This window comes from Hyaena hyaena, unplaced genomic scaffold (assembly GCF_003009895.1).
Source record: "Hyaena hyaena isolate Hyena2069 unplaced genomic scaffold, ASM300989v1 scaffold_3, whole genome shotgun sequence".
Classification (NCBI taxonomy): domain Eukaryota; kingdom Metazoa; phylum Chordata; class Mammalia; order Carnivora; family Hyaenidae; genus Hyaena; species Hyaena hyaena.
The window spans coordinates 6,711,624-6,729,238 of record NW_024080635.1 but is presented as its reverse complement, the minus strand read 5'-3'; the positions used below and the strand labels follow the sequence as shown (position 1 = coordinate 6,729,238).

Here is a 17,615-nt window from a genome sequence, read left to right as displayed (position 1 = left end):
GCAAGGTGCATAGTAAGGTTCTAGAGTTGGGTGATATTCTGAGAAGTGTTAATCTACCGGCCTTTAGCCAAACAGAGGGAGAGGATTTACAGCCATTCTCATTTTATTCTTTCATGTCTAGGAGCAGCTAAAGGAAGCCATGTTTTCACTGATGGCAGTGGCTCCTAAAAAAGCTTGCTTTGTTGACTAAGCTTCTGTAATATGAGCTTTTGAGTGATGGGTATTGGACAGATTACAGGGCTGGCTTTGCCACCTAATGGACCTATAAAGACCGTGTTCTATGTTATAGCATCAGAATGTTAGAGTGAGAAGGCCCTTAAATAAAATCTAGTTCAGTTTTCTAATTTAATGACGAAAAAAGAAAAAAGAGAAAGAATTTTTGCCTAAGATCATGTAGACAATGAGTAGAGGAGGACCAGGCCTTGAGCACAGGCCTTCTAGATCTTGTCCTGTGTTCCTTCCAGTTTACCACCAACACATCAGGCATTGCTTTAAGGCAATGATTCTGAAATCACTGTGTGCATCAGAATCACTTGGAGGGCTTGTTAAAACACAAGATTATTGGGCTCCATCCCCAGAGTTTCTGATTCGGGGGGCTGGGAGTTGGGCTCAAGAATTTGTATTTTTGACAAATTCCCAGGTGATGCTGAAGATGTTAGTCCTAGAACCACACTGTGAGAAGCACTACTTGAAGAAGTTCTTGGAGAAAGATGATATTTGACCACAAAGTATACTGAGGATAAGTAAAGTACATGGGGCTGTAAGAGTAAGGAATGGTTACATATTGAGAATCTTTATGCAGGAATTGCAGCGGGAGAACACTTTCTTACGTGCGCAGTTTGCACAGAAGACAGAAGCCCTAAGCAAAGAAAAGATCGAGCTTGAAAAGAAACTCTCTGCTTCAGAAGTTGAAATCCAGCTCATCAGAGAATCACTCAAAGTGGCATTGCAGAAGCACTCAGAGGAGGGGAAGAAACAGGAAGAAAGGGTGAGCTAAGGAGCTGGTAGATCTCTGATTCACAAAGGAGTTGGCAGTCAGCCCTCTCCTGTCAAATCCTAAGCTGTTTCTGGCCCCCATTCTTGGAACTAGAAGGAGCCAACTGGGTGAGATCTTACACTGACTTTTCATGCAGGACTGGCCCACTGGAAATGGCACCTCTCCTTTTTGCTTCATCTCCACAAAACTACCACAGACAGAGAAAGTCCCTCACTGCCCCAGCTCATGATGGGCCCCTAGCTGGCTTGGGTAGAAAACCAGTCTGGGCAGTCATACCGAATGGTCCTGTTGCAAGTGTTTAAACACCCGTGCTAACTTTATGTCATTCAGCATGGTTTTACCTTATTCTGCCTAAAAAGTAGAAAAGAATTCCATATGTATAGCCAGTTTGGGAATTTTTACATTTTTGCTAGTGCTCTTAGAATTACCTTAGAGTGGGTGGGTGGCTCAGACAGTTAAGCATCTGGCTCTTGATTTCAGCTCAGGTCATGGTCTCATGGTTCATGAGATCAAGCCCTGTGTTGTTGGGCTCTGTGCTGAAAGTGAGGAGCTTACTTGGCATTCTCTCTCTCTCTCTCTCTCTCTCTCTCTCTCTCGTGTGTGTGTGTATGTGTGTCTCTCTCTCTGCCTCTCCCCTGCTTGTGTGTGTGTGTGTGTGTGTGTGTGTGTGTGTGTGTCTCTCCCTCTCTCTGCCCCTCCCCTGCTTGTGTTTTCTTTAATCTCTCAAAATAAACAAACATTAAAAAAACAACGAAGAATTGCCTTCAGCCAAGATCGGTCATCATAAAAGGAGCCGATTTAAAATCTTTGCTTCTGTTCAGTTTGCTGTAATGCAGGTGTTCTTAAGGGACCAGTTTAATAATGTTCATTTTGGACCACTTACATCAAAATCAACCAGAGCAGTGCTTCTTAAACTTTAATGTGCTTAAGAATAACTGGGTGATCTTGTTTAAAATACAGGTCCAGATTTAGTAATTCTGTGGTGGACTATGCCTGAGATCCTGCATTTCTTTTTTTTTTTTTTATTGTCTTTTTTTTTTAACATTTTATTTATTTCTAGGAGAGAGAGAGACAGCGTGAGCAGGGGAGGGTCAGAGAGAGAGGGAGACACAGACTGAAACAGGCTCCAGGCTCTGAGCTGGCAGCCAACACAGAGCCCTCCGCGGAGCTCAAACCCATGAACCGCGAGATCATGACCCAAGCGAAAGTCGGACGCTTAACGGACTAAGCCACCCAGGCGCCCCGAGATCCTGCATTTCTAACAAGTTCCCAGGTGATGTTGGTGCCACTGGTACAGCAAGGACTTAGAGGCTTGTTTAAAAAACTTTTAGTCAGGGGTGCCTGGGTGGCTTGGTCGGTTAAGCGTTTGACTTTCGCTTGGGTCATGATCTTACGGTTCGTGGGTTCGAGCCCTGTGTTGGGCTCTGTGCTGACTGCCAGCTCAGAGCCTGGAGCCTATTTCAGAGTCTGTATCTCCCTCTCTCTCTGACCCTCCCCTGCTCACGCTCTCTCTCTCTCTCTCTCTCTCTCTCCTAGAAATAAATAAAAATATTTAAAAAAAAAAACTTTTAGTCAAAATACATGTATCTAAGTTAAGTAATCAAATACCAGTACATTTACAATAAATATTAGTAGCTCTGTGCCCAGCCCCACTCCACAATGATTTCCATCCTTAACTCTTCTTTTCTCCTGACATATACCTCTATATTTCTGATTATATTCTTGAGATCTTTGCTTGTTTTCTTTCATGGATGCAGTATCTTCTCTCTCTTATAATACTGATTATAATTTTGGCATGTCTACATCTGCTTATAGTGTTGTTTCTTGTTTTTTTCAGAACCTTTTGTTTTGTTTTGGTGTCTTTCATGTCAGAGGCTTGAATGAATGGGCACTCATGTTTAAGAATGAATTATTTGAAAGCTAGATAGAAGCTCTAGCTTTGTGGTAGTTGACTGGTGGAGTTCACTATAGGATGATCAGGCTTGGACTGCCTTCTCACTTGAGGATCCTCAAATATTAGTGTCTGAATATCCTATCTCACTCTCTCCAGGAAAGAATCTTCAGCCTGCAACCTAGTTGAGAGGCTAGGGACAGGAATGCTTTTGGCTTTTAGGATCTCAATACTGAGAAGGAGATTAGGCTTAGAGTCCCACAGTTCTGTACATAGATTTTTACTTATACTTAGTTGCATCCCAGTGCTGCACTCTCTGCTGTGACTGATATCCCTGAGTCTGGAGTCTCTCATCTGATTTCTCTGGAGAATAAATCTCCAGTCTCTTACTGGGGAAACTTAGGGTGAAAATGGTATCCAGCTAACCTGTATGTAGACTTCCAATGAGTGCCATGGTTTTCAGATCTATGGCTGATACCTGTGTACTTGGTGGGGGGGCGGAGGGGGGGAGGTGAAAGACACATTGTTTTCCAAATTGTCTGTAACTCCTACTGTGGTTATAACTCTTCTTTGAGTAATTTATCCCACATCCACTCTCATCTTCTGTAAACACATTGAAATTTCTTATATACTTTTATCTCTTCCTCTATTAGCTTTTTAAAATTAGTACTTTATTTCCTTCCTATCATTTTAGAGATGTTTTTGAAGAAAACATAAAGGTCTTTGGGTAATCCACCATTTTTTAAATTCAGAGTTAGTTATCAGCATTTTCAATAAGCTTCCCAGCTGAGTCTGATACATATTAAAATGTAAGAATCATTGGTTTAGAGGTTGAAAGGGTACAGATTATACCTGGGATAAACCTTTGGCTGATTTTCAGGGGTCCACTCTTAGTACTTTCTTACCTTTGATTAAATTAGGTCTGTGTCTCCTTTTGACATTAGTAGATATTTGCCTTTCTTTTTCTCTGCTTTCTCTTACTTCCTCTAGCATCCTTTTTTTCATAAGCCAAAGAAAAAACCATAATAGTGAAGAAAAAGTATACATTCAGCAAATCTTGGTGGAGTGCTCATTCTATGTTAAGCATTGCACTATGTTGCGGCTACAGTAGTGAGCAAAATGGACACAGCTCTTCCACTCAAGAAGTTTACAGTCTCATTAGCCCTTCCAGATGATTGGTTAGCTTTAAATTTTTTTTAATTTTTTTTTTTAATGTTCTTATTCATTTCTGAGAGAGAGAGAGAGACAGTGTGAGCAGGGGAGAGCCAGAGAGAGAGGGAGACATAGAATCTGAAACAGGCTCTAGGCTCTGAGCCGGCTGCCAGCACAGAGCCTGACGCAGGGCTTGAACCCACCAACCATGAGACCATGACCTGAGCTGAAGTCGGACGCCCAACCGACTGAGCCACCCAGGCACCCTGATTGCTACTTTAAATCATGTGTGCTGTTTAGGGAAGAAAGCATCACCTACTTCACCGGCACAGACCAGACCACTATGAATAACAAAGATGCACCTATTATTTGGGAAATTCTAAGAGTGTAGAAGCTTTCTCCCCGAAACTCAGGACAGAAACCAGATGGATTCTTTATTACAGGCATACCTTGTTTTATTGTGCTTCACTTTATTGTGTTTCTCAGGTACTGCATTTTTTATAAATTGAAGATTTGTGGCAACCCTGCCTCAAAAAAACCTCTTGGTGCCATTTTTCCAACAGGATTTGCTTACTTCATGTCTCTGTGTTATATTTTGGTAATTCTTGCCATATTTCAAACTTTTTCATTATTATTATGTTTGTTATAGTGACCTGTGATCTGTGATTAAGACTTGCTGAAAGCTCAGGTGATGATTAGCATATTTTAGCAATAAAGTATATTTTAATTAAGACATGTACATTGTTTTTTTAGACACAGTGCTGTTGCATACTTCTTAACCTGCAGTATAGCGTAAACATAACTTTTACATGCACTAGCAAACCAAAAAATTCATTTGACTTGCTTTATTGTGATACTTGCTTTATTGCAGTGGTCTAGAACCAAACCTGCAGGGTCGCCTAGGTATGCCTGTATACGTAGAAGTGCTACCAGTTTTTAAAAACTGTCCAAGGAGCCCTTCTTCCCTACCCTTGATTGGAAAGTTCAGGTGTGTTAACTCTGCAGTTCATGCCCTAATTTCAAATGGCAAAATTTGAACAGCTCCCTGCCTTCATTGCAGTAGAACAACATTTACAGCTCTAAGGGCAGAGACAGTGGTCATGTCAGAAAAAAAGGTTATGTTCAGAGTCCTAGAGGAGTCGGTGGAGACATATTCTTGACTTCTTTCCTTAGGTCAAGGGTCGTGATAAACATATCAATAATTTGAAAAAAAAATGTCAGAAGGAATCTGAGCAGAACCGGGAGAAGCATCAGCGTATTGAAACCTTGGAGCGCTACCTGGCTGACCTGCCCACCCTGGAAGACCATCAGAAGCAGAGCCAGCAGGTAGCAGCAATGTCTGGGCATACCTGGGGCTAGCAGGGAGTGGCCAAGCAGGGGTATTTTCTCAGCCTCTGCTGTATGCAGTTACCCTGTGGCTTCCTAAAGGAAAAACCCAAAGGAGTCATGTCCAGACTCACATATGTCAAATTTGTAATTGGACTGCAAATTTTTTGAGATACCCAATCTTTCTTGGGAAGACCCTAAGCATGAGATCCTGTCTCTCAGCTTAAAGATTCTGAATTGAAGAGTACAGAGCTGCAGGAGAGAGTGACCGAGCTGGAGAGTTTGCTGGAGGAAACCCAGGCAGCCTGCAGAGAGAAGGAGGTTCAACTAGAAAGCCTGAGACAGAGAGGAGCAGAACTCTCCACCAGACATAGGTAAATACCCCTGTGTGGTTGAGGAAAGGAATGGAGAGCTAGGTCTGTCTCACTCTACCTCTGTCACTTAGGGCAAATCACTTTACTTTTCTGAGCTTCATTTCTATGGAATGTGAATAATAGGAAAGCTGCCTATGGGCAAGGAATAGGTCTTTGAGATGGAGAATGGAGGGTGTAGTAGTGCAGTAGCGGTTTGTCATTGTATCCTTTGGAAGGTCCAACCCAGTGCCTGGCATAATAATAATAATAGGTATTAATCCTTAAATATGTATGTGTTGACTGAAGGGGGGAACCACTTTATAAACTGTATATTTGCAAAAGCAGATCTTGATGTTAAGGGCGGGGGGTGGGGGGTGATCTACATTTTGAACCTTGTAAGCTAAAAGCTGTTAGGAACATCTGTTTCTCTTCAGCCCTAGGGATTGTTCTCGATTGCCACAACAGGTTCTACGAACAAAACAAGATGCCATGATGCACTCTCAGGGTATTTTGAGAGCCTCTTCCATATTAATCGCAGTTTCTGAAAATGTGATGGCTGTGTTTCAACAGCCTCTTGGACCAAATCCAGTTTCTAATGGGATGGATTGGATTTCTCATCCCAAATTCAACTATAGTGACCCTATTGTTTGTCTCAGCAGATGAGCCCTGGTGAAAGTGATTGTTGGGATCCATTGGAGGAAACCTTTGGTTGGAGTCAGAAGAGAGGTTGGGGTCAAAGTTGACCCCATCCCAGACTGTGTGTGCCAAGAAAAAAAGATTTTATTTCCTAAAATTTTACAGTATGCATGTATGACTTTTCTAATCTAAGTACATGTGATGAGTGTTTATTTTTAAATATCAAAACAAATGTAAAAAAGCTTTGGGCAAGTAGAGAATTGGTGGAAGACTAGATAGATGCTAGCCTCTAGGGAAGGGAACTAACATACACTAGGCAACTTGTGTGTATGGTACACCCTATATTACAACAGACCTAACACATTATCCCCAGCTTTGGCTTGGAAGGGCCTGAGAGTCTTGCCCCCAGACATACAGTAAATAATAGAATCAGGAGTCAAAGCCACATCTGCCTGACTTCAAAATTCTTAAAGAGACCGCTGTCTTTCAGCCTGCAAGAGGAGCAGTGTGTGGAGGAGGCCAGTGGAGAAGTTTTAACCCAACAGGAAGAAGGTCCAAAAGTGGAAATGGAGTCCTGGCAGAAAGAATGTGATTCCCTCCGAAAGGTGACTGAGAGCGTTCAGGCTGTAATAGAGGGCAGGCTGAAAGGAAAGAGAAGATTGTGTACTGGGAAGAGCCGTGAATTTCTGGCCCTGGGCCACCTAAGATATGCTACCCAGAGCTTTCCTCTCTTTTCTAAGAAGTCACCCCTGCATAATAAGTTTGTATTTTAGATATTTATCCTTATGATAGGCAAGCAGACTTAGGAGAGGATATGCTTCTGTTTTTTGTTTTTTTTTTACTGTTTTATTTATTTCTGAGAGAGAGAGAGAGAGTCAGCGTGAACAGGGGAGGGTCAGAAAGAGAGGGAGATACAGAATCTGAAACAGGCTTCAGGCTCTGAGCTAGCTTTCAGCACAGAGCCTGACGCGGGGCTCGAACCCACAAACCATGAGACCATGACCTGAGCCAAAGTCGGATGCTTAACCTACTGAGCCACCCAGGCGCCCCGGAGAGGATATGCTTCTGAACATCCAAACTAGATGCTCCAAAATGGTGCACTGATGTCTTAGGCCCCACACAGAACCTCTTGCATTGGGCAGAGTTCTAACTGGTGAAGTGGCTCTAATTTAGCAGAGAAGAAAGAGTCCAAATCTGTTGGTGAAACTGATGGCAGGTCAGTAAAAAAGAAGACTCAGAGGGGCACCAGGGTGGCTCAGTTGGTTAAGTGTCTGACTCTTGATCTTGGCTCAGGTCATGATCTTTCAGTTCATGAGATTGACCCCTCTTGGACTCTATGCTAACAACACAGAGCCTACTTAATATTCTCTCTCTCCCACTCTCTCTCTGCCCCTCCCCTACTTGCTCTCTCTCTCAGAATAAACAAACCCCAGAAGTGGTTCAGAGAATACCTGAGGTCTTAAAGGACAGGAAACTGGGCCTATTCATGCTATCTCCTTGAACAACCAGTGTGACCAAAGCTATAAATAATAGCATTCATCACAGCCCTGGGTAGGACAGACTTCAGTAAACTGAATTTGTAATCATGTCCTCTACTAAAGAACCAAAATGTACATTGGTTATATATGAATTTTTTTCTACTGGCCCACAGTCATCAGAGTGGGTTCCCCCCTTCCTCCCAGTAGTGGTCATCGTCCACACTGTATTCTTATTTAAATGTCTTTGTGAGTAGAGTACAAAAGTGTGAAGCTACTTAGCTTGGATAGGGAGTCTGGGTTTTTTCCCTGTAAGTAGAGCTAAATTGTCTTCACCCTGGTTTCCCTGTTGACTGGCTTGCAGCTATAGTGGCACCAATAGACCACAGACCCTAGTGTGTAGCCTCTTGCCCTCTGACCTTACCATCAGCCTGTGCTTATAGCCTTCCTTGATAACTTTGCCTTTCAGATTGTGGAGAAGCAACAGCAGAAGATGGATCAGCTGCGTTCACAAGTACAGGTGAGCTGATGGTCACAATGGTGACGTGGTGGGCAGGACTTGATGGAATTTCTAGAATTCAGCCAACTCTGTCTCAGTGTTAGGAGTATAACAAGAATGAGACCCAATCAATGTTTTTAGCCTACAATCTCACTGGGAAGGGGTTTCAGCACAGTATTATGAGAACAATGTACTTGCTACTTTGGTGGAGCATAGAAGAGTCAGTGAAGAGCAGGGCAGGTTAAGGAAGCCTTTCTGGAGATCATGAGCCTGGAACTAAGAGGAAGAGTTAGCTAGGCAAAGAAGAGCTGGATACTTTGGTTTTAGAATTCTAGATAGAAGGAATAGCACACGGGGTGCTTGAGTGACTCAGTCGGTTGAGAGTCCGACTCTTGATTTCAACTCAGGTTATGATCTCACAGTTCGTGGGTTCAGTCCCCACATTGGGCTCCATACTGATAGTGTGGATAGAATTTAATTTGGGTGTGAGGTAGTTAGGTTTGCAACTCAGGCTTGAGTGTGGAAAGATTGGCACTTGGGGAGAAGCAAGGCTGGAGGCTGGTGGATTATTGCAGAAATCCTGGTGAGAGATGAATGATCCTGGCAGCATAGCAAGGAGAAGCTTTAAGGGACAGATTTAAGTGAATTTTAGGAAGTAGAATTGAGAGAAATCAGTGACGGACAAGACATAGTGGGTTGAAGAAAAAGGAAAAACTAAAAACAACTCCTGGTTTCTATTTTGGGCTGGAGTTAGGGGGATATCCTTAATTGGATTCTTCAAAAAATCCCAGGCAAAGCAGGTCCACTCAGGTTCTCTTTGGATTCCAAAAGAGCTTTTCTCATCAAAACAGGTGAAATACATTCACTCTGAAAACAGCTCAGAGCTGCAGTCCTACCTTTACCATCATGTGGGTTGGGCTGTGTCTGTCTAGTTCCCCTATGTCAAGTCCTATAAGAAGATAGTCAAGCCTAGTGAGTGTTTATACCCATTTAAAATCCCAGATTCCTAATAGAGCTGTTAATGTGTCTCAGATACATACCCTGGAACCCTCAGCTCTCACAAAGGTTGAAAAGCCCGACTTTTTTTTTTTAATATAAAAATTTTTAAATATTTGAGAGAGAGACAGTGAATGAGCAGGGGAGGGACAGACAGAAGGAGACAGAATCTCAAGCAGGCTCCAGGCTCCAAGCCGTCAGCACAGAGCCTGATGCAAAGTTCAAATTCACAAGATCATGACCTGAACCAAAGTCAGATGCTCAACCAACTGAGCCACCCAGGTGCCCCAAAAAACCCCAACATTTTACATTTATCTGTGATGAAACTTCTCAGGCAGATTAAAATATCAGATGAATTTGCTGGAATCAGGTAGATTCATAATGGTCACCTTGGATATTTAATGGTGCTGAGACATTCTCCTTTGGCAGTTACATTTTTTATTAATACAAAATGGGAAAACTCAAAAATTTTCAATACTTTGTTCGAATAAGTTTCAAAATTGGAGGAGGAGGTGTTGGAATGAATAGAATGAATGAGAGGCAAAAAACAAACATAAATACCTCCCTCCCCCGACCATCCCTATGTAACGTGTACACACACACACACACACACATACACACACTCACTCCCTCCGCCTCTCACTCTGTCTCCCTCCTAACCAGATTAGGTGATTGTGGGATTGCTTCTACACCTTATCTCTGTCAGAGGCATTTTAAAAAATTGTTTTAATGTTTAATTTATTTTTGAGAGAAGGATAGAGACAGCATAAGCAGGGGAGGGCCAGAGGGAGAGGGAGACACAGAATCCGAAGACAGGCTCCAGGCTCTGAGCTGTCAGCACAGAGCCCAACGCGGGGCTCGAACCCACGAACCATGAGATCATGACCTGAGCTGAAGTCGGATGCTTAACGGACTGAGCCACCCAGGCGCCCCTGTCAGAAGCATTTAATACACAGTATTCTCAAGGGCTTTGGCTGTGGGCTCCTCAAAGACCAGTATTGTTTGGTATTCTTTTCAGTATCCTCAGTGCCTGTCACAGTAAGTGTTCAATAAATACTGAACTCAACTGAATGGGTATTTCTTGCCCTGAAGAAAGTTATGGAAGGGGGAATCATGTATGTGCACATCCAACAAATGTCCTTATGAGCCACGATGGAAGTATGAGTAGCAGGGCAAGAGTAGGATTAATAGAATCTGATTTGCAGATTAAGGAAGACTCAGGTGGGCCTTGATTGTTTCCTGGGTGACAGAACAGAAGTGTAGCCTAGGCAAAGGGGAGGGAGAGAGCAACAGGCTTGGAGATGGAGCTTTGAGAATGAAGGCTTTTCAGTCATTTGATGTGGCTGGAGTGGAGGCTGTGTAGATGGTGAAAAGAGATATGGTTAGAAAAGTAGGTAAGGGAGCCCCTGGGTTGCTCAGTCGGGTAAGCTTCTGACTTCAGCTCAAGTCATGATCTCACGGTTTGTGGGTTCATGCCCCATCAGGCTCTATGCTGACAGCTCAGAGCCTGGAGCCAGCAGCCAGCTTCAAATTCTACATCTCCTTCTCTCTCTGCCTCTCCTGTGCTCACACTGTCTGTCTCTCTCTCTCTCAAAAAGAAATAAAAATTAAAGGAAAAAAAAAGAAAAGTAGGTAAGGGCCAGACTAGTCTGGAATGCCCTGCTGAGAAGCTGGCCTCTAGCTGGTCAGCAACTGTAGGAGGGTTTCAAAGGGAAGTAGCTGATCAGTGCTTTTCTAAGACAATTTCTTAGCAGTGTAGGGGGCAGGTTGGGCCAGAGGTGATATGGTCTAAACCAGACTTGTTATTCCTCAATGGTACCACTCCTTGCCACCGGATTTAGAGCCTAGAGCAGGAAGTGGCTCAGGAAGAAGGAACAAGCCAGGCCCTGAAAGAGGAGGCCCAGCGGAGGGAGATAGCTCTGCAGCAGCTTCGCACGGCTGTGAAAGAGGTGAGCAGCATCTGCTGGGCCTTGTGGTACTACCACAAGCCTGACTTCTCGATGTACCTTCCCTGTCCCTACTCCCACAAGAGCCTCATGTTGAGAGGTCCCTGCTGAACATTTTTGGCAGAATGGGAAGGGACACTGGATCATCCTTTATATTAAAGGTTCTAAGCCCATCTTAGACCATATTTACCCAGGAATGTGTTTTGGATGTGAGAAGTCAGTCTCTCTCCCTTTGTTTTCCCTTAGCCACAGGTTTGTGGGGTTTGGGGTGAGGGTTCAAGAAGACTGAGAGCTTGGTGGTGGTTCTCATGGAGTATACAGAGCTGTCAGCAAGGGTTGACCGAGTTCACTAACTTAGGAAGCAGTCTCAGAGCTGGGATTGTCACATGGCCCAGTGTGGGTGAAGGGCTGGGACTAGAGGAGGAACTCTATTCAGTGTCTTTAAAACAGAATGGGGGCGGGGGGAGGGGAAAATGAGTTAAGCTGTTCAGGGAAAGAAAGAGGAGGAGACACAGACATACATGAATAGCTGGCCTGTGTAGAAAAAAAAAAAACCTGACTCTACTGAGGTGAAGGTGTAAAAATGCAAGCAGGACACATTCCAGCACTGTGTCCTCCAGGTTCCTAGCTTCCCCAGCCCCACACCCAGTGGCCACTAGCTGTATTGTTATCTTTCTTGCCCCCTGCATTCCTCTGACACACTCTGATCGGGCTGGCTGGTGGCCACTTTTGTCAGGGTGGCAGGGAGAGATTGAAACCAGTGTCTCCTCGGATTTCACAGTTCACGTTAAGCCTCCTCTAATAGCCTGGTTAACAGAGTTGGCTGAGGGACTGGCTTCAGATAGAGTTCCGAGGGGCGGGAGTATCTTCTCTGGTTCCTGAACAGAAACCTGGAGGCTGATGACTCAGTCGGCTGGGAGTGCTTTCCTCTCCAACACTGGAACCCTATGGGCCTGACCTACCTGCAGGAGAACTTAGGCCCAGTACTGGGAATGGGGGGAGTCCTAAGCCTGTTGGTAGGGGTGGGGAGGGGCTGGTATCACCTGTGATTCATGTATGTTCACACACATGTATAGATACTCTGCCCTTCCCTGGGCTTGGGTTAACATGTTTGCCCATCTATGTGCTCAGCTTTCAGTACAGAACCAGGACCTGATTGAGAAGAATCTGACCCTCCAGGAACACCTGCGCCAAGCCCAGCCAGGGTCCCCGTCTTCACCAGATACAGCCCAGCTGGCATTTGAACTGCACCAGGAGTTGGCCAGTTGCCTTCAAGATCTGCAGGCTGTCTGTAGCATTGTGACCCAGAGGGCCCAGGGCCATGACCCCAATCTCTCCCTGCTCCTGGGCATTCACTGTGAGTCCTCAGGCCAGTATGGGACACAGGAGAGAATGGCTTTCATTATCCTGTCACCCCCATCCAACTTTCCCATCCTTTGTAATGTGTGAACAAGGCTTTGTAGGCCTGGTCACTGTCCCTGGGAGTTTATGTGTTTTGCAAAGAAGATATTCAGTAAATCTGTTTTGGAAACAAGCATCCTTATGGGTATTCAAATGCAAGACAAACAGAAAGTGGCCCTTAGGCAGCAAGTTTGCAGCCCACTATCCCCATCTGCTTTTTTAAAAACACGTCGTGTTCTAAGACCATGGGCCTCAGAGTACTGCCTATCCATACCGCCCCCTCCACTTGAAAGCATCTCCTAACTGACTCACTAACATTCTCTTGAAATGCTCTTCTCCCCAGCTGCACAGCACCCAGGGATTCAACTAGATTTGCAGAAGCCAGATGTGATCAGGAGGAAACTAGAAGAGGTTCAGCAGCTGCGCCGTGACATCGAGGACTTAAGGACCACCATGTCTGACAGATACGCTCAGGATATGGGAGAAAACTGTGTCACTCAGTGAGGAATGCTGGGGGTGGCACAGGCTCTTCCCCAGGGAAGGTCTGGTCTGCTGAGAGCCCAGTCTCGCAGGTCCTGCCCTCACAATCTCTTGCCTCCCATCTGCTGCTATTCCCAGATGGAGTGGGCAAGAACCTACATCCAGGGCCGAGGGCTGATTAAGGAACTGTGCCTGCCCTGCCCCACACTGGCTCTGCCTTGTTGGATTGCATTTGTCCTGTCATCCCAATTTACCCTTTGAGGGTGAGTTACTAATTAACTTTTACAGGTTGACTGATAAGGCTTCACAGACTGTTCCCAGCCCCAGGCTGACGTCAAAGGTAAACAGGCTGCTCACTTCCCTTTTCCATCCCCTGGGATGGATCCACATTCATTCCCACTCCATACCTTGGTCCTGCTGATGCCCATTGGAAAGGCTGAGTACCAGTCACAATGGCCATGTGAGAATTCTCAGACCAGTGGGCTAGCCTGCCTGGGATGTGAGCTGGCTCTCGGGGTATTCTTTGGCCTGGTCCCACTGCTGCTTCCTCAGGGCTCTTGTTCTCAAAGATGCCTCAGGGTGATCTGTTTATTAGCAAAGCACCCACTAGAATTGGCCTAGGGGTTATATCCAGGTCTCCTTAATCTGAGCTGTCACGCCATTTTACAGGATACCCCACTCTCCAGCTGTCCCTGGGGGCCCTGGCCACGCGGTTAGCACAGCTCCCTTCTGCTTTGTTCTCAGGCCATCCAGGTAGCCCCCCTGCGAACTCTTCTGTTTGGTTCTGGGTTTGGGCAGGATTTTCCCTCATTACCACAGGGCAACTATGAAGCTGCTCACCTCCTCCTCCTGGGGCTGGGGCCAGAGCCCAGTCCTGATTTGTGCCTCTCTTTTGGTTCAGGGCAGGGTACTTTCCCTTTATTGCTCTGGGGCCCCTTGAGAGGTCAGAGTACCCAGTGTAGCTTGGCTCTAAGTTCTAGCTTTCCATATTTGCTGGGGTTTGTTTCTCGGGAGCTTTAGGGGACCCTATGCTTTCTGTTTTCTCTTGCCTCCTCATGTAGGGAGCATCGCGCAACACAGTTGTTTGTAGCTGGTTGTTGGGCTGGCCCCAGGCCTCCTCTAGATCTGGAGCCAGGGCAAGCCAAGGCTTTGAAAGGCTGTGGAGGAGCACTGAGCAGTCAGGAGCCAGCCACTGAGTTTGTTGCTGAGCTTTAAGCTGTCAGAGAAGCATCCTGGACCTCATTCTTGGGTCTGAATGAGACTCGTTCAGTGTTTTTATAATTTTGTGTCTTATTTATGGAGTGATGTATCCCTTCCATTCAGAGCAGCCCCACCCAGTCATCCCCTGGCCTCTGGGCTCCTCCCTGCCTCCTCAAGGCAGAGCTGCCTGGTTGGTCCCCACCCTGTGTTGGGAGCCCAGCCACCATGCTCACGGGTATTTTTGCTCAAAGTTTATAAACAGTTATTTATATGAATCCTTGTTATGTCAACTGGTTTGTATTGCCTATTTTGATTACAAAATAAAATATTTAACAGACTCTTCAGTTTTCTATCACCATCATCATCATCCCTCACTCCACCCTTCATTTTGCCTTATTGGAACCAAAGCCTGGGTGTTTAGCCAAGTTCCCCAGGCAGCAGCAAGGAGGGACCTTTGGCAGGTCTGGCCTCACGTCTGTATTTCTGCCACTTCCGCCCCTCTGTTCTCTATCTCTTCCCACACTACTTTCTATTGGGTGAAGCTGCCCTGAGTCATTAAGCAAGTCTGTTGTTGGAAGGAGTTTCAGTGAGCCTCTGAGAGGAAGTCTGGTCTAGGCTGCTATGAGGAGGTGGCTTCCCAGCAGCAAGGCAGGCCGTTGTTAGCCCCAGCGAGCTTCCTGGGCCCTCTGAGCCCTAGACAGCTGGGCAGGTGGGGGCCCTGTGAGGGCAGTCATGGCCAACCCCAGACAGCTGAGCCCAATTTGGGCTGATGGATCTGCTTCCTGTGAACCCCCTGGATTTTTCCTGGGAGGAGGAGCAGCTTTAGAATGCCATCTGGGGTTGGAGTTGACCTAGGGCCACCCTGAGACCCGCTGTGGATCTTTAACAAGGGCGGGCCAGACTCTCAGGAGGCCCTACCAACCGCTGCCTCCACCCTTCCCAGAGCTAGCAGCCTCTCACCCTGGCCTCCCGTCTGGTGCCTTCAGGGTGTGGCCCCGTCTCCGGCCACCACCCTTCCTTGTCTAGACCTGCCTGAGCGGAGAGGACCTTGGGGAGTCTCCCAGCAGGGGCTGTCCGTGCTCTGGTGTGCCATAGGGTTAGCCGTGTGTGAGTGTCACCTGGGGACTGTGCGAAGGGGTACCTTGGAGCCAGGTTCCCTACCCCAGGAACTGGAGGCTTCAAAACAGCCTAAGCCTTCAAATCTCCAGCTGCTCCGTGCTATCGTGACACGGAGAGCGGGTGGTGGGTGCAGCAAACCCGGGCGAGGCTGAGAAGGCCTTTGCTAAGCCGTCACCCCTGCCCTCCCTGGCCTTTCCAGTCACCAGGCCCCTCCCCAGCCTCACACTGAGCCCCAGATCAGGGAAGGCGCCGAAGGGGACGGCCTAGCGCGGCACTGGGGTCCTCGGCGCGCCCCGTCACCGAGGGGGAGGGGAGGGGGTCAGCGGCGCGCGGGGCGGGGTCGCGCAGGCCCCGCCCCGGCCGCACGCCTGCCCGCGCCGCCCATTGGTCCTGAGAGCGGTGACTCGCGGGCTGAGCAGGAAGGAAACCGCTCCCGATCGCGGCGGAGGCGTCGTCTCCAGGCCGTGCGGCTGCCGCTACAGCCAGCCCTCTGTCCGCTTGTCGGCTCGCCTGTCCACCCGCAGCATGAGCGGCCTGCGCGTCTACAGCACGTCGGTCACCGGCTCCCGCGAAGTGAGTGCACGCCCCGGGGCCGCGCTGGGGGAGAGCCCGGGCGGCGGGGTCCGGGCGCTACGGCCCGGCGCCCGAGACCCGCCCCCAGGGCGGAGCGGGGTGGGGTGGGGATGAGGAGGTGCGGGACTCGCCCCCCTCCCCCCCTCCCCGTCGGATCCCGAGGCGGGCTCCTAGCCAGTTCCTCGAACCCGTCCGTTGGGCATCCTGGATCCTTAGCAGCCCCAGCACGAGCTGCCCACGCCCATCCCGTCTCTCAAACACCCACTCTCTGCAACCCCACTGCGACCCCGATCACGTTCCGATCGTGCTCTTCCTTTCCCCCAGTTTGTGTGTACCTAGGCAGCGGTGGCCCCTTAACCAACCTCCACCCAGGCCTACCCTGCCTTCCCCTCGCTGAGTTCCTGGTTCTCCCTACTCTGAACTTTATCTCACTTCCCTTCGTTCTGACTCCCCTCCGCGTGGTGGTCCCGCTCTCATCCTGCACCTCTGCAAGCCTGGCTCATCCTCCTAACTCCCTAGTGGCCAGAACCCATCCCCACGGTGTGGAGGGGGACAAAAACTACTGGCCACAGCCCCTTTCTTTCTGTCCAGGTGTCCCCCATAAATCCTCCCGCCTGCTCGCTAACCCCTGCCCGCCCTCTACCCCCAGATCAAGTCCCAGCAGAGCGAGGTGACCCGCATCCTGGATGGGAAGCGCATCCAGTACCAGCTAGTGGACATCTCCCAGGACAACGCCCTGCGGGACGAAATGCGAGCCTTGGCGGGCAACCCCAAGGCCACGCCACCCCAGATTGTCAACGGGGACCAGTACTGTGGGGTATGAGCCCTGGGGGATTGGGAGTGGGGAAGTGTAGGACTTCTCGCAACTCAGAAGTCTGAGTCAGACCTGAGACAAAACACCAGCATTCAGGTGACCGTCTCTCCCCTCCCCTCCCCTCCCTTCCCCTAGGACTATGAGCTTTTCGTGGAGGCTGTGGAACAAAACACACTGCAGGAGTTCCTGAAACTGGCCTGAGCCCACCGGACTCCAGCACCACGTTCCCCCCTAGCCACCGCCGGCCATGAAGGACCTTGTGACCAACTCCCTGTTATTCCTAGCCTCCTGACCTTGGAATCTCTCCCCGCAACCCAAGCCCTTCTCCCGCCCTAATTTAGCCCCCTCTCTTCCATTCAAAGGCAACATTCCTTACCCACTAGTCTCAGAAATTGTCTTAAGCAACAGCCCAAGTGCTGGCTGTTGTCAGCCAGGCCCTGAGGCTGCCACCCTGCCTGGCACTGGCTGGTGGGCACCTTTGTGGGTTCCATTAGCCAGGGCTCTGCCAAAGGCCCCGCATTCCTTGTCCCCTAGAGACAATTAAATGTCCCATTCCATTGACACCGTGTCCGTGTGATATGGCCTGGGCCCTTGCTCTGAGCAAGGCTAGTGGACGGGATCGTGCTGAGGCTGTGCTCCTACGGGCACGTCGGTTGAGCTGTCTCCTCGTGGCACCTCTGTGTATGATTGTGCACGTATGCGGGTGTATGTCTGGCACATGCATAACTGTGTGGACCAGCGCTTCTTCAGACATTGT

The 17,615-nt window shown here is 48.0% G+C and overlaps 2 protein-coding genes across 4 annotated transcripts in view; both read left to right on the top strand.

The window, feature by feature from the left end:
- Positions 1–14,691, top strand: part of CEP85 (centrosomal protein 85) — a 31,545-nt gene extending 16,854 nt beyond the window's left edge. For all 3 annotated transcript variants that reach the window (XM_039232334.1, XM_039232342.1, XM_039232325.1), the window contains exons 7-14: positions 803–988; positions 5,214–5,366; positions 5,589–5,740; positions 6,846–6,960; positions 8,300–8,350; positions 11,167–11,274; positions 12,403–12,628; positions 13,016–14,691. In XM_039232334.1, coding sequence (XP_039088265.1) covers positions 803–988; positions 5,214–5,366; positions 5,589–5,740; positions 6,846–6,960; positions 8,300–8,350; positions 11,167–11,274; positions 12,403–12,628; positions 13,016–13,176 — 1,152 coding nt within the window. In that variant the 3' untranslated portion in view covers positions 13,177–14,691. The remainder of the gene's footprint in view (positions 1–802; positions 989–5,213; positions 5,367–5,588; positions 5,741–6,845; positions 6,961–8,299; positions 8,351–11,166; positions 11,275–12,402; positions 12,629–13,015) is intronic.
- Positions 14,692–15,878: 1,187 nt separating this feature from the next.
- Positions 15,879–17,419, top strand: SH3BGRL3 (SH3 domain binding glutamate rich protein like 3). Its single transcript, XM_039230127.1, has 3 exons — positions 15,879–16,044; positions 16,694–16,861; positions 16,994–17,419. Exons 1-3 carry the CDS (start codon positions 15,997–15,999, stop codon positions 17,057–17,059), a joined length of 282 nt encoding a protein of 93 aa, XP_039086058.1. The 5' UTR covers positions 15,879–15,996; the 3' UTR covers positions 17,060–17,419.
- Positions 17,420–17,615: the final 196 nt, after the last annotated feature.